The following is a 13,729-nucleotide window of genomic DNA, read 5'->3' on the forward strand; positions in this document are numbered from 1 at the left end:
GGTAACTGACTGCTTGCAATGAATTCAAATTGCATATGACAGCAGCAGGCAGTATTAGGGGTAATGACACATACATTACGGATTCTCAAGAATAAGCCCCTAAACTCCTAGCATCTTTCCCATGTGCCAGCACCTAGCACATCAAAAGTTGCCCGGAATGTAGGTGCTGATTCTCAGCTTCCATTTATCTTTTCAAGTCGGCAGCTTATTGGTGAATGGTGCCTCTTCGACAAGCTGACCAAAATTTGTTGGATGAGCACTAGCTGTTGATTCAGTCCTCACCCCACCAGTCTCCATAGACATTTCCAAAAACTGCAGAATTATTCAATTGTTGGCTTGTGGCCCACAGATCAGCCTGCTTTGGCCGACAGCACGAGTGTCCAAGGATCTGCTCACTTGGCAACCTTGCCAGATAAGTGGATCTTTCCATATATGCCCAGTTTAAGTCTTCTGACTTGAGGCCATAATGCTGTAGCTTAAAGGAGAGCTAAAGCTTAACTGTAGACGTAGGATAGAAATATTGTACATGATGTTTTGTGCTTCTGTACCAGCCCAAGGCAACCACAGCCCTTTAGCAGTAAAGATTTGTATCTCCAAAGATGCCCCAGTAGCTCCCCATCTTCTTTTCTGCTGATTCACTGCACATGCTCTGTGCTGCTGTCACTTACTGAGCTTAGGGACCCACTCACAATATACAGTACACATAGAATAGAAATGTCACAATATAAGGCTGATTAGTAATTGATACAGATAATTACTACATGGCAGCAGAGAAACCAGTGCAGTTAGCATCAGAATTTAATAATCAGCAAACCTGTAGCATCAGCTTATATTACAGGGGAAGCTCATTTTCTGATGGATAATTAGTGACGAGCCCTAAGCTTAGCTTCTCAACAGCCAATCAGAGCCCACTGAGCATGTGAGTGTCACAGACACTTTCCAAGATGGTGACCCCCTGTGACAAGTTTGAAGTCCTGGATCATTGCTGCTATTGACAAGCTGAAACTTTAGGCTGGTGCAATAAGTCTAGTATATAAAATATGGCATTTTTAGCCATATTTATTTTTTTTGTTTAGTTCTCCTTTAAATAATACTTTCATATGTTGGACCCTCTGCACATTCTGGGGGAAAAATGTAAAGTTGTCGCCATGTTTTACTATTTGGTGGTGGGACCTAAAGAACAAAATAAGTAACATTGTTAATGGGCCAGATGCCTGCTGCCAACATTCCCTTTCTGGCTGCGCATGGGAAGCCATTTTGGAAGCCGTGATTAAGGAGAAGCTTTGGAGTCACTCCAACTGTTGACTTCTAAAGTCAAATACAGCACCTGGTGCCCTTTTTCAGGTTCACATTAAAAACGTGGATGGGCTTTTAATCGCTACTGTCATTTATGCACATGGAGATAATAAGGGGCAATTAGTGTAAGTAAGAAGCATGTCACTGTGAAATGGGCTTGGCAGAACATACCAGGCTCTTGGCTCATCTTGGAGACAAGGAGATTGATGATCTGTGAATTTCCTGACAATTTGGAAAAATGAAGAGCGTCATGCCCCAAAGAATCCGTGAGCCTGAGATCAGCCCCGTGGCGCACTAACATATCCACCATGTTGAAGTTAGTGGATTCGCAGGCCAACATTAAAGGTGTCCTGGTGATAGAGAGAGAGAGAAGACACATTAGTATCAGAGATACATTCTTTAGACATTAACCTCTCATATAATGGACATCAATGGATCACAGCTCTACGAGCCCATTATACTCCCCTAGTAATAACGTGTTTTTCCAGTGCTGTCTCTTATCTTTAGAGATAAAATCCTGTCTATATGAAGCTTATAGTAACACTTTTTTTTAGAAGATTAAGGGGATTTGTGGTACATTCCAGGCTGTTTCCAATATTTGCTTTTCCCCAGCGCTGCAGATAAAAAGATCCTGACCATACGCAGATGGATGTGAGAGAAATTCAGGGCTCTACCATTTCATATGCAGTTTGGATTGTAGGAATGTATTTATAGAGGGGTTATTTCTACTGGTTATTTGCTCTAACTCTATGGAAATGTTGTTACACACAAAATTCATAGAACTGACCAGAGAAATGTCAGGTGAATTTTTTCTGGGCACTAACCTAGTTTTCTGAGAAGAGCAACATCAGAGGACATTCCTCTTCTCACAAGCTTAAAGGGAGACTGAAAAGAGAAAAAATGTTTTTTTTTTCAAAAAGTATCAGTTAATAGTGCTACTCCAGCCGACTTCTGCACTGAAATCCAATTCTCAAAAGAGCAAACAGCTTTTTTTATATTCAATTTTGAAATCTGACATGGAGCTAGACATATTGTCAGTTTCCCAGCTGCCCCAGTCATGTGACTTGTGCCTGCACATAAAGATGGAACTACTTTCTGGCAGGCAGTTATTTCTCCAACTTAATGTAACTGAATCAGTCTCAGTGGGACTTGGCTTTTACAATTGAGTGTTGTTTTTAGATCTACCAGGGAGCTGTTATCTTGTGTTAGGGAGCTGTTATCTGGTTACCTTCCCATTGTTCTTTTGTTAGGCTGCTGGGGGGGAGAGGGAGGGGTGATATCACTCCAACTTGCAGTACAGCAGTACAGAGCACAAGTCACATGACTGAGGGCAGCGGGGAAACTGACAATATGTCTACCCCCATGTCAGATTTTAAAATTTAATATAAAAAAATCTGTTTGCTCTTTTGAAAAATGGATTTCAGTGCAGAATTCTGCCGGAGAAGCACTATTAACTGATGCGTTTTGAAAAAAAACATGTTTTCCCATGACAGTATCCCTTTAATGTTCTGTCATCTGTGTCTGGTCAGCAAAATAAACAGGAGGTGGATTCAAATTCATTATATTAAGGGGCTTATTTATTAAAGTCCGAATGCCAAAAACTTGAAAATTCTAGTTTTTTGAATACAAAATCAGAATTTTTAGTGAAAAAAAACCTCAAATTTTTCGGGATTTATTATACCTAGGGTTGCACCTTTTCTGGAAAAAAAATACCAGCTTTCCTATATATTTATCTTTTTTCCCTATTAATAACATTGGGATCAACCATCATTTTATACCGGCCAGGTGGCAACCCTAATTATACACTGAGGATGGAAAACGTCTGAATCCGAAAATCCAGCATCTCAGACCTGCCGAGGTTGTATATAAATCAATGGGAGAAGTCCCGGAGATAATCTGATCTGCACTGGGTTTCGTGCAATAATCCAAAGATTTTGTGGTTTTTGGAAAAAATCGGAAAAATCGGAAATTTCAGGCAGAAAATTCATGTATGAGTTTTTTCCCGCACCGGAATTTTTCGGGAAAATATATAGATAATTAAGGGGAAATAACCCGATTTGGATTCAGAGTAAAAGAGATATTTTGGGATTTTGATAAATAACCCCCTAGCAGTATAAAATGGCAAATATCAAAAAAAAGAATGTAACTTGAGAAGGCCATTGATGTTTGTTTTATCCATGACAAATGTATAGTTTCCATAGATGCTGCAGATTCCATGACACAGTATAGGCAATGGATCAGTTATCTGGTCATCTCCCACAGACTTCATTTTATCCAAATAATTCACACATTAAAAAATGATTTCCTTTTTCAGTTTAGTAATAAAACAGTACAGGTATGGGAGCTGTTATCTAGAATACTCGTTACCTGGGGCTTTCCAGATAACAGAACTTTTCATAATTCGGATCTTCATACCTTAAGTCTACTAGAAAATCATGTAAAAATTACATAAACCCAATAGAATGGTGTTGCTTCCAATAAGGATTAATTATACTGTATCTTAGTTGGTATCAAGTACAAGCTACTGTTTTATTATCACAGAGAAAAAATTTGGATTAAAAAAATGTTTATGGGAGACGGCCTTTCCGTAATACAGAGCTTTCTGGATAATGGGTTTCTGGATAATGTATCCCATACCTGTACCTTGTACTTGATCCTAACTAAGACATACTTAGTCCGTATTGAAGGCAAAACAATCCTTTTGCGTTTAGTTAATGTTTTAATTATTTGTAGCAGACTTAAGGTATGGTGATCCATATTAGTGAAAGACCCCTTATTGCGAAAAATCCCAGGTCCAGGGCATTCTGAATAACAGGTCCCATACCTGTATACAAGCCTGCAGTATTGTGCTTTTATATAATGAGAAAACTCTAACTCCTTGGTTACTTTGAAAAGATGAAAATATTTATCCCCTCTTCCCTCTCTCTCTCTCTATATATATATCACAGGTATGGGATCCGTTATCTGGAAACCCATTATCCAGAAATCTCAGAATTACGGAAAGGCCATCTCCCATAGACTCCATCATAATGAAATAATACAAATTTTTCAAAATTACTTCCTTTTTCTCTGTAATAATAAAACAGTATCTTGTACTTGATCCCAACTAAGATATAATTAATCCTTATTGGAGGCAAAACCAGCCTATTGGGTTTATTTAATGTTTATATGATTTTCTAGTAGACTTAAGGTATGAAGATCCAAATTACAGAAAAATCCAGAAAGCCCCAGGTCCCAAGCATTATACACACACACACACACGACATTTTGTAACCTTTGCAGCTGTACCAAGGCCAATGAGCTGCTCTGCAGTCTGTAACCATTTTTTACGAGTGAAAAAACCCCACTTTTGCAGAATCAAATATATCAGGTTACAGCCAAAGCAAATGGAATTCCTATTAACAAACCTAAAAATACTTTGCATTTCAATAAATCTGCAGGTCGGGAGATAACATGAAATTTACTGCTTCAATATGGCAGTTCCTCCGTGTTTAGGCAGAGAACATGAATCAGCGCCTATGTGTTGACATGTAAATAGATTATTGGAGACCTGCATCCTCCAGGGAGACATTTAGTAGCCTAAATAGAATGTCTGTCTCTGTCTGTGTTATTCTCTCACTAAATTCCATTTCTTTTTTTTATAGTTTGCCTCGGGAAATGGGTCCAGAGTGTTAAAAAATATTTTCAAGCCATTTGCTCTCTGTTCAAAAAATGGATCTTTAGAAAAGGTATGGGATCTGATATCCAAAAAAAGGGCTATGGCATCTGATAAAGCTATTACAATATTATTAGTGATGAGCAACATTTTTCGCTAAGTTTCGCCACGAAAATTATGCCTATAGACTGTAATGGGTGGGAAAAAGTGTTGCATGTAAAAATTATTTTGTTGCCCATAGACTTCAGGAATTTTCACAATTTGGTGACTTTTTGCAGAAGCAAAACGGCTTAGATTTGCCCATCACATAATGTATAATGTATTGTTGCACTGCTAAAAATTGTGTGTTTGCTTCATAAACACTACTATAGTTTATATAAACAAGCTGCTGTGTAGCCATGGGGGCAGCCATTCAAGCACAGGATACACAGTAGATAACAGATAAGTACTACTATAGTTTATATAAACAAGCTGCTGTGTAGCCATGGGGCAGCCATTCAAACACAGGATACACAGTAGATAACAGATAAGTACTACTATAGTTTATATAAACAAGCTGCTGTGTAGCCATGGGGACAGCCATTCAAACACAGGATACACAGTAGATAACAGATAAGTACTACTATAGTTTATATAAACAAGCTGCTGTGTAGTCATGGGGGCAGCCATTCAAGAACAAGATACACAGTAGATAACAGATAAGTACTACTATAGTTTATATAAACAAGCTGCTGTGTAGCCATGGGGTCTGCCATTCAAGCACAGGATACACAGTAGATAACAGATAAGTACTACTATAGTTTATATAAACAAGCTGCTGTGTAGCCATGGGGGCAGCCATTCAAGAACAAGATACACAGTAGATAACAGATAAGTACTACTATAGTTTATATAAACAAGCTGATGTGTAGCCATGGGGGCAGCCATTCAAGCACAGGATACACAGTCGATAACAGATAAATTCCGAAGAATCCCATTGTATACTACAGAGCTTATCTGTTATCTGCTGTGTATCATGTGCCTTTTCTCCTTTTTCAGATTTGAATGGCTGCCCCCATGGCTACACAGCAGCTTGTTTATATAAACTATAGTAGTACTTATCTGTTATCTACTGTGTATCCTGTGCTTGAATTGAAGTATGTTGAGTTCTCCTTTAAAATACCTTGTATTTTCTAATATGCTAATCCAGTAAATTCTTTTCAGACAAGAAAACACACTCCTTATTTCGTCCCTATAAAATGCAAAATAAGTGTAAAGAACAACCCAAATGTAAGACTAATAACAGCCTCCCATTGGTGATAATTAACATTCATTGGATTTGTGTTGTTATTACTGTTCCTACCCAGAAATATATATCCTGCCCAATCTGATTGCTCAAATGCCTTCCTGACAAGAGACAAATGGAATTCTTATTCCATGACACAATGGGAATCAGTAAGCACAGTGCTGCAATTATCTCTGGCTTATCAGTAGGTGGGTGCAAATCTATTGAAATAAAGGAGATAAAGGGCACGTTCAATGAGAGTTATTATGTAACCTGAAGCGACAGGTGCTCTGACTCAGTTTGAGCAATTATTTGCTATTTTTAAGGGTAAAGGTGCAAGATTTGCTGCCGTGCAAAGATGTTTTTAGCTTTACTGTGTTTTTCTTTCTGGGATTTGAATTAGGCTTATGGCAGAAAGGAGTTTTGATCTCTCTGGCAGGTAAATCCACTTATTGTCTCAGGATCCATTCATTATTATCCACAGGTAAGACTTAACATCTCCCAGGAAGATTAGTAGCTGCCACCAAAAGCTGAATAGATGTAGGCTAGTTTTCTATGGTGGAATAATGGAACACTTGCTACCCTGGAAGCAAAAAGCTCCATGTGCCAATTTTGTTTTTCCTTCCCATAAATAAGCATTTATTTAAAGGAGAAGTCAACCCCTTCGGCACTAAAATCCCTCCCCTGCATAGGCCCCCCTACCTCCCCCCCCCTAACTTGTTAGTCATCCCTCCGTGCAGGTCCTCTCTTGCCGAGTTCACGGGCGCCATCTTCGTCCGATCGCTCTTCTTCCTGTACTGATCGGCATTTGGCGGCGCATGTGCAGCAGGAGGCATTTGCCGGTTGGATCTGCTGCGCATGTCCCCGAATTTCACGAAGTTTCAGATTTCTTTTTTCGGAAATTTCGTGACTTTCGGCACATGCGCAGTAGATCACATGCACAGTAGATCCAACCGGGGAATGCCTCCTACTGCGCATGCGCCGCCAAATACAGGAAGAAGAGCGATCGGACGAAAATGGCGCCCGTGAAGGGAGGTAGGCCGGTGGGGGGGAGAAGGGAGGGGGGCCTATGCAGGGGAGGGATTTTAGCGCAGATGGGTTTGACTTCTCCTTTAAAGGGGTTCTGTCATGATTTTTATGATGTCATTTTTATTTCTAAATTACACTGCTTACCCTGCAAATAATTTTACTCTACAATTTATAATTTAATTCCTGAACCAGCAAGTGTATTTTAGTTGTAAAATTGGTGTGTAGGCGCCATCCCAGGTCATTTTGCTTGGTCGTGTGCTTTCAGAAAGAGCCAGCACTTTAGGATGGAACTGCTTTCTGACAGGCTGTTGTTTCTCCAACTCAATGTAACTGAATGTGTCGCAGTGGGACCTGTATTTTACTATTGAGTGCTGTTCTTAGATCTACCAGGCAGCTGTTATCGTTAGGGAGCTGTTATCTGGTTACCTTCCCATTGTTCTGTTGTTAGGCTGCTGGGGGGGGGGAGGATGTGATACCACTCCAACTTGCAGTACAGCAGTAAAAAGTAACTGAAGTTTATCAGAGCACAAGTCACACGACTGGGGGCAGCTGGAAACAATAAAGTATGTCTAGCCCCATGTGGGATTTCAAAATAAAAAAATCTGTTTGCACTTTTGAGAAATGGATTTCTGTGCAGAAGTCTACTGGAGCAGCACTATTAACTGATGTATTTTGAAAAATGCCCATGCGTCTTGCCATGGGAAATTTGAATAAAGAAGAAGCCAGAAGACTTTCCTTCTGTGGTGCTCATTGGAAGAATCCCAGGCTGATGCGGTTTTCTCCTGATAGGAGCACTGGCCCAGGGTTTTAGTTACAGTAAGTACATGCAATCACTTTGCAGTGCCTAACCTTTGGCACTCCAAGTTAAAAGACCTTTCCTTCTCCTTTAATGAAGGTAAAATTAGTGGTTTGTCCCAAGTTGTATGCACCCCCAGTGATTCTATTTGCTTATCTGCTAGCCTGGGCAAGAGCTCTTCTTCAAAAAAATGCATCAGCCCAGACTATTTGCCGAGTGCTGTGCTACTGTTTTATTTTGATCTCCATGGCCTTGTGCCAATTCTAGTAGGGTGCATGTGCAGTACACATATCTCAGGAAAACGTCTGTATGGTGCATACTCTCACCCATATGCCCAATGGATGATGCTTGGAATACAGGAAAAAGGTAAGCTATATATTTTTTTTGCAGAATGCTTTACCATACCTGAGTAAACAGCTCTAGAAGCTCTCTGTTTGTTTAGGATAGCAGCTGCCATATTAGCTTGTTGTGACATCACTTCCTGCCTGAGTCTCTCCCTGCTCACTCATAGCTCTGAGCTCAGATTACAGCAGGGAGGGAGAGAAGGGGGAAAGGGAGGGGGAGATGGAAGCAAACTGAGCATGCTCAAGCCCTAGCCCTTGAGGTTTAAGTTGAAAACAGGAAGTCTGATACAGAAGCCCATGAGTACACAATAGAAGGAAAGAAATGCTGTGTTTCTTTTGACAGAGGACTCAGAGCTGCATTACTTTGAGGGTTACTGGTGTATTTATATAGACCTTTCTGATAAAGCTTACTTAGTTTTAGTCTTTCCTTCACCTTTAAGTGTCACTGGGAGCAAAGTATAACATCAGAGGTGGCTATGCACAAATCCGGAAGTTAACCAGTACAGCAATGCAAAAATGTGCACATTATATAACGTTTACCTTCCATTGGCATCTTTAGCATTAATGTCCGCCCTATGGTCCAAGAGATACTTGCACACTTCTATGTGTCCATGTAGAACCGCGACTAAAAGTGGGGTATTTTCCTCCTGTTATAAAAGACACAAATAAGCATAATGTAAAGGTTTTAATGGTAATTAAAAATGTGCTATGCATTCCAAGCTCCATTCTGGCAATGCACATGACCATCTTACCAATGCAAAGTTGCTTCAAGAGAGTCATGTTCCAACTGAGAAAATGCCATTTTAGAAGGCGTCTGGACTTTTGGCAATATAGCATTAATTAAGGCAGCATAATTATGCCCCCCCCCCCTTATTAAGCTCAGTACTGCAGGGTAGTTTTAGAATACAGCAGTTCATTTAACTTGACTCCCTTTATTTACGTGGATTAAATGTTTAGGATACCAATAGTTGAAGTTCCACTGGATAAGTTATAATTATATATGAATATGCAGCAGTTGATCCATGTTTGGGGTTGCCAGATCTCCACAAATTTACATTATTATCTGCCTGTGGCTAAATTGCTACCTATCTTTATAACAAAGCATTCATCAGTTTTAAAGGACAAGTAAAGTGATATTCATTGGGGGTGCCAAAGTGTTAGACACCCCCAGTGAGTGTAATCGCTAACCTTAGACCCTGCACTGGTGCTTCTGTCCATGCACTGGCTGGGGGTCTATTCCTTGAGTGAATTAGAAAGGGTAGTGCCTTTGTGCCAGGGTCGGACTGGGCCGGTGGGAAACTGCCTGCACCACTGCCTGCACTGCCTCCTGATCTTCCCCTTCCTGGGCCCAACTGAGAGAAGAGAACAGGTACACGCAGCAATGCGGGTGCCAGGAGGGGGGTGTTGCGGCGGCATGGGGGGACCTGGAGGGGGTTGTGGCTGGGGGCAGGAGGAGGGTGGGGGCCCCTGTGTTAGAAGCCCTGGTGGGCCTCGGACCCTCCAGTCGGACTAGGGTTGCCACCTTTTCTAAAAAAATTTACCGGCCGGTGGGGGGTGGGAACAAAAAGGGGTGGGCCATGATGTAAAAGGGGGCAACTTCGGAAATCTAAGCACCGCGAGTGCATTGGCGCAGGCGTTTTTTCATTGAAGCAGGCGGAAGACATGGGGAAAGCGTTCAGGGAGATTAGACGCCCCAAAGAAGAGGTGATTAGTCACCGCGCGACTAAATCTCCAGGTGTGCCCTTACCCTCAAGGAACAGTTCAGTGTAAAAATAAAAACTGGGTAAATAGATAGGTTGTGCAAAATAAATAATGTTTCTAACATAGTTAGTTAGCCAAAAATGCAATGTATAAAGGCTGGAGTGACTGGATGTCTAACATAATAGCCAGAACACTACTTCCTGCTTTTCAGCTCTCTAACTCTGAGGTAGTCAGTGATTATAAGGGGTGGCACATGGGACATAACTGTTCAGTGAAATCAGTGTAAACCAAGAGAGCTGCAAAGCAGGAAGTAGTGTTCTGGCTATTATGTTACACACCCAGTCACTCCAGCCTTTATACATTACATTGCTAACTAACTATATTAGAAACTTTTTTTATTTTGCACAGCCTATCTATTCACCCAGTTTTTATTTTTACACTGAACACTTGCTTTAATGTCTATCTCAGTTCAGCTCTTGGCTAATGGTGTTCAGCAATGCCTAGAGAAGCATTATGTGTGAGTCACTTCAAAGCTGAAGATACTGCAAAATTCAGTTGAGAAATGACATATAAAAGCACACACTATTTATTTCAGTACATGTAAGCTTAGTGGTGTCAGGTAGCCTTCAATGAAATAAAATATGGTGTTCTGGAAAGTAAAAAGAATCAGGGACTACAATGGGAAGCGTATATGTCCAGATTAGTGCTGATGATGCAGAGAGTATTTTGCAATGGTTCTAAACATAGCGACATGGAGGAGGGAGTAATGGGTAATAAAATAGTTAGCTCTATTTTGTTTGTCAGTCAAAACAGAAAGGAGGTTTTGCCCAAAATAAGGATTTTATTTAGCCTGAGTCCTTAGAGAGGTACGAGAGAGAGAGAGAGAGAGAGAGAGAGAGAGAGAGAGAGAGAGAGAGAGAGAGAGAGAGAGAGAGAGAGAGAGAGAGAGAGAGAGAGAGTTGAGGGTCTATTGAAACTTAAAGGAGCAGTTCAGTGCAAAATAAAAAATGTTTCTAATATAGTTAGTTAGCCAAAAATGTAATGTATGAAGGCTGCATTCATTGTCCTTCTTGCAGCTGGCTTTAAAAAGCTAATCACTGATTGGTTGCTATAGGTAACAGCCCATGGGCAAATTTGCCCAGTGTTGATAAATGAGTCCCAGTTGTTTGCAGTTGATCCTCAGCATGCAGCTCAGATTCAAAAGCAACAGTTATGACCCATGTGGCCTTCCTTCAAGCCACTGATTGGTTACTGCCTGGTAACCAGCTTGTGTAGAATTTTTAGGGACACAGAATTTGTATACATCTCTCTTTCTTTTGCACATATGCTTATCTATATTATCCCTCGCCCCTGACCATCTAGGGGGGTTGATATCCTTCAAAGTATTTATGAGGAGCAAAAATCTATTAAGTGGAGTTTAATCTGACAGCAAATAGTTACCACATGCCCCTTACACAGACCAGCTAGGAATTTCACACCGCAAATATTCTATTTTTGTGTTGGTTTGAAGCTTTAGGGGAAGAAAAAAAATTAGTTTTGGCAGCGTCTCATTTCAGGAAAGGCTGGGCCAGTTCTTCTTCCTAACCACATAGCGGAACACAGGATGTATTCTGGGCTGGAGCAGATTAATCACATCCTGAATATTTCCAAAGGCCTGCTTTTACTAGTGTTGGCATCCACAGGTTGAGCAGAATATGGGGGTCTCCAATATATATTATTTTTTTAAATTAGGGCTTTCTACTTATAGAACTTAAGCCATTGGCTGTCAGGATGAGTCAGCTGCTGCATTTCAAAATTTGGACACAACAATATGATGTGTTAGTGCTGCCATCTTGCCCTACAGCTCTTTCTTTTTTTTTTTTAACTAAATTTAGTTTTACAAGTTTCAATACATTTCAGACCTATTTTGGAGCCCTACTGCTACCATCTTACTGTGCTACACTACTGTCCTTCACCTTTGCTCATGAAGCGAAGAAGTAACAGGTAAGTTTATGTTCTTGGAACAGACAATCACCAAGTAAGAAAGGTGCCACGGCCCTGTAGTAAGTGCAGTGGCAAAGGATGCTGGGAACTGCTAGAAAGGATTGTCATTCCTGATATATGTGCACTTTTTTTTTGTTTCACCAATCATCTACTTGGGATTCCATTGGGTGCCTAGCAACTGGCAGTGTGGAAAGGGGGCCTATTTGGGAAAGCCTCGGCCAATGATGCATCCATATAAGTAACTGAAGAGAGTAAGCTCTCCCGTGCCAATAAGTGGAAAGAGCTACTTTTTAATCTTTTTTTCACTGTGTACACGGGGAGGCCCTGTCAAAGTCCGAATTTATCTCATCAGAAATATACTCAGACCAAATCCACACCGTTTTTTTCCCCTTATTTATCAATACACTTTCCCGAAAATTTCCTGTGGGGGAAAATCGCGAAAAAAAAAAACCGTGAAAAAAAAACGAATTGTACAAATTTTTCATATTTTACACCCGAAAACTCATATTCTTTCCGATTTTTTCCCAAAAACCACAAAATCTTCGGATTATTGCACAAAACCCAGCCGGCAGGAAAGTATTGCGGGGAGATTAGTCACCCGAAGAAGAGGCGATTTGTCGCCGGGCGACTAATGTCCCCGAATCTGAAAGACCTTCTATATTATCAGAGATTTTCACTAAACACTCCCTGAGGAGCAAGCAAGTAGGGATGAGCAAATTTGACCCGTTTCGTCAAAAATTTGCGGCCGGCAAAATGTCACAGACGGCCATTAAAGTCTATGGGCGTCAAAAAAACTTTTGTTGCGTGGCAAAATTTTTTGACGCTTGTCTTTTTATTTTGACGCACAACACCATACAAGTCTATGGGCGTAATTTTTTTGGCGAAACAAGGAGAAAAAATTTGCCATCCCTACAAGCAAGGTACCCATTTACACCTGACAGCACCACCTGTCTGCCCCCCCCCTGAGTGGGATCCAGTATCTGAAAACCCGTTATCCAGAAAGCTCCGAATTTTGGCAAGGACATATCCAATAGACTCCATTTTAATCAAATAATTAAAATTTTTAAACATTCACTTTTTTCTCCGTAGTAATAATAAAACAGTAGCTTGTGCTTGATCCCAACTAAGATATAATTAAAGCGCATGTAAAGGCAAAAAAATAAAATCCCATTTTTACTTTCTTTAATGAAAAAGAAACCTATCTCCAATATACTTTAATTAAAACATATGTCATGTTATTTAAGAAACCTGACTGTCTGCATTGAAATTCTCCCTTCATTTACTGCTGTGGATAGGAATTGTCAGACGGTCCCTAACTGCTGAGCAGGGAAACAATCATACTTATGAACAGCAGGGGGAGCCCCCGCCTTACTTCCCAGCCCTGCAGAACTCAAGCAGCTTTGTTTATGACGATCCCTAAGCAGCCCAGACCACACTGAGCATGTGCACAGTCTTAGTCTTGCAAAGATGTTTAACAAAGTTACAAGATGGTGACCCCCTGTAGCCAACTTTGAAAGCATAAATCATTTGTTTGATTAGGCTTGTGGTGCAGTAAGTTCATGTGTATATTTAGTATACAAAATACAGCATTTCTAGCCTTATTCTATTTTACACTTTACATGCCCTTTAATCCCTATTGGAAGCTAAACAATCATGCTGGG

General features: G+C 40.5%; 1 protein-coding gene across 5 annotated transcripts in view; it reads right to left on the reverse strand.

The window, feature by feature from the left end:
- Positions 1-13,729, reverse strand: part of rai14.S (retinoic acid induced 14 S homeolog) — a 112,235-nt gene that overhangs the window by 15,881 nt on the left and 82,625 nt on the right. For all 5 annotated transcript variants that reach the window (XM_041580598.1, XM_041580596.1, XM_041580600.1 and 2 more), the window contains 2 exons: positions 8,925-9,031; positions 1,468-1,646 (listed from right to left, as the gene is read on the reverse strand). In XM_041580598.1, the coding sequence (XP_041436532.1) occupies positions 1,468-1,646; positions 8,925-9,031 (286 nt within the window). The remainder of the gene's footprint in view (positions 1-1,467; positions 1,647-8,924; positions 9,032-13,729) is intronic.

The sequence above is a fragment of the Xenopus laevis genome, chromosome 1S (genome assembly GCF_017654675.1).
Source record: "Xenopus laevis strain J_2021 chromosome 1S, Xenopus_laevis_v10.1, whole genome shotgun sequence".
Taxonomy (NCBI): Eukaryota; Metazoa; Chordata; class Amphibia; order Anura; family Pipidae; genus Xenopus; species Xenopus laevis.